The sequence below is a fragment of the Enhydra lutris genome, unplaced genomic scaffold (genome assembly GCF_002288905.1).
Source record: "Enhydra lutris kenyoni isolate GAN:26980312 unplaced genomic scaffold, ASM228890v2 scaffoldscaffold11, whole genome shotgun sequence".
In the NCBI taxonomy this organism is placed as follows: domain Eukaryota; kingdom Metazoa; phylum Chordata; class Mammalia; order Carnivora; family Mustelidae; genus Enhydra; species Enhydra lutris.
Window position 1 is genome coordinate 15,521,201 of NW_019154095.1, and position 2,407 is coordinate 15,523,607.

General features: G+C 62.2%; 1 protein-coding gene across 2 annotated transcripts; it reads left to right on the top strand.

Annotated features, from left to right (window-relative positions):
• On the top strand, positions 1-1,833 carry LOC111144651 (helt bHLH transcription factor). Of its 2 annotated transcripts, none has more exons than XM_022499048.1 (4): positions 1-27; positions 473-577; positions 819-915; positions 1,334-1,833. In XM_022499048.1, the coding sequence occupies exons 1-4, from the start codon at positions 1-3 to the stop codon at positions 1,831-1,833; spliced, it is 729 nt and encodes a 242-aa protein (XP_022354756.1). The 2 variants fall into 2 exon arrangements, with proteins under 2 accessions (XP_022354756.1, XP_022354757.1); XM_022499049.1 differs by having other exon boundaries at positions 1,337-1,833.
• Positions 1,834-2,407: the final 574 nt, after the last annotated feature.

Below are 2,407 nucleotides of genomic sequence, written 5' to 3' on the forward strand. Positions count from 1 at the left end.
ATGTCAGACAAGCTCAAGGAACGCAAAGTGAGTCAACCCAGACGGCCCTTGCGCCCTGGTGGTGGGGGCGTCTGACTCCCCGAGCTGCCACCTGGCTGGACAGACGGCGGGCATGCGGCACACGGGACTCTCGTGCGGAGGAACCTTGAGTGGTTTGAGTAGGGAATCAGGTTAGAGAGAGGAAACTCCTTAACTGAGGAGGAGCCCATGCCGAGGCTGGTGGCCACCTCCTCAGTGCCCTGGCGCTCAGCTTGACGGCGTGGCCCGGCCGGGTAGGGCAGCTGGAAGAGGAGCGCACCAGCCTGCGCGTGGGAGGGCAGAGCTCATTTAACCCTTATGTGGAGGGGCAGGGACCCCTGGGGGAGGGGCTGGGCAGCTTTGCGGGCTGGGAAGACGGTTGACACGCAGCTACAGCCATGCCTTGACGACCCCTAGGCAACACTATCCTAAACGTACAAATCTCTGTTCGTAGAGAACCCCCGTTTCCCACAAAGTGATAGAAAAGCGGAGGAGGGACCGGATTAACCGCTGCTTGAACGAGCTGGGCAAGACTGTGCCCATGGCCCTGGCGAAGCAGGTAATGTCAGAGGCCGAGTTTGCAGAGCCAGGCGCTGGGGATCCTCCGCTGCCACTCTCGGCAGGGATGCAGAGGGTCTGGAGACTCTGGGGGCCCGAGCGTCCGGTGAGCCCCAAGAGACGCTCTGCTCAGATCCACTGCGGCGCCCTGCTCACTGCTCCAGATAAAACCGCGCACCCAGCCTGCTGGGGTCGGCTTGAGCCTGCGGGGTGGCTGCGAGGAGCCCTTCCTCCTTTTGCAGAGTTCCGGGAAGCTGGAGAAGGCGGAGATCCTCGAGATGACCGTTCAGTACCTGAGAGCCCTGCACTCGGCTGATTTTCCTCGGGGAAGGGAAAAAGGTGGGCGCGGGTTGGGCAAAGGGAACCTGGGCAGGGAGAGTTCGCCGCATAGAGACATGGGGGTGGCAGTGGGGGTGAAGGCCTGCAGGAGAGGTCTCCACTCTGGATGCGGCCAAAGGTGGGGGGCGAGGTTCTACGTAAGCAAGGGGGGCGGGGGTTTCTGGGGATGCTGGTTCCGTCGCCTCCTCTCAGGTGGGAAGGGTGGGGTCTGGTTCTTAAGGAGAAGGAGGTCGTTTGCTTGTGCTTCTCTGGCCTCCAGACTGGGGTAGGAGAGGACAGGCATCAAATGGGAACTCTGGCCAAAAAAAACCGTGATGGGAGGGAAGTGCCTGGCACACATGTCGGGCTCCCGGTGGGGAAGGGGCTGCTCATGGTTTGTTTTTGTTTTTCCTTTCCGCGGGTTTACTCGCCCCTCCAGCAGAACTGCTAACGGAGTTCGCCAACTACTTCCACTACGGCTACCACGAGTGCATGAAGAACCTGGTGCATTACCTCACCACCGTGGAGCGGATGGAGACCAAGGACACCAAGTACGCGCGCATCCTCGCCTTCTTGCAGTCCAAAGCCCGCTTGGGCGCCGAGCCCGCCTTCCAGCCGCTAGGTTCGCTCCCGGAGCCGGATTTCTCCTATCAGCTACACCCAGCAGGGCCCGAACTCGCGGGCCACAGCCCCGGGGAGGCTTCCGTTTTCCCGCAGGGTGCTGCCCCCGGGCCCTTCCCTTGGCCTCACAGCACAGCCCGCAGCCCCGCACTGCCCTACCTGCCCAGCGCGCCCGTGCCGCTCCCGAGCCCTGCGCAACAGCACAGCCCCTTCCTAGCGCCAGTGCAGGGGCTGGACCGGCACTACCTCAACCTGATCGGCCACGCCCACCCCAACGCCCTCAACCTTCACCCCTCCCAGCACCCCGCGGTGCTCTGACGCTGCCTCGCCGGCCAGATTTCCCCAAGCTTCGGGCGCTGCTTAGGAGAAATACTGTATATTGTACAGGTGTAAATATTGTGCCAACAAAAAACTGGGTGGGGGAAAGCCAAGAGCAAATTAGTCTCCTGGAGGATCTCCCCCCTGCCAATAAACAAGTTCTGATAAAGACCCAAGAGATGGATTTCTTTGTTACCGTCTGTTCCTCCACAACCGCGCTTGGAGGTGTCGAGGGCGCGAGTCTGATAGGGCCAAGGTGATGATCTTCAGGACGTGGGGGTAGGGGGCGCCGCGGGGTCTGAGGAGGAGGGAGGAAAGCCTAAATAGAGCCTCGCTTCGGGGCGGGAAGTCATGGCTCCCTCAGGGCTCCAGACCCGCACGCGACAGGTGCGCACCTTGGGCATTTGCCTCGGAGCAGGACGCGCGCGAAGAAATAGGCCCACGACTCTCGGAAAATGCAAACCGAGGACCCGCCCCAAACTGGCTTTAGCGGACTTAAGGCCAGCTCCGACCCGGTCGCCCTTCCTACCGCGAGACAAGGCCGGGGGTCGCGCGCGCAGTACGCGCGGGCTGG

What these genes read in the sequence shown, in the direction of transcription:
- LOC111144651 (XM_022499048.1), top strand. Translation starts at nt 1, where the DNA reads ATGTCAGACAAGCTCAAGGAACGCAAA. An exon ending in ACAAGCTCAAGGAACGCAAA is followed by an intron (nt 28 to 472) that starts GTGAGTCAACCC and finishes CTCTGTTCGTAG; the next exon opens with AGAACCCCCGTTTCCCACAA. An exon ending in TCCTCGGGGAAGGGAAAAAG is followed by an intron (nt 916 to 1,333) that starts GTGGGCGCGGGT and finishes TCGCCCCTCCAG; the next exon opens with CAGAACTGCTAACGGAGTTC.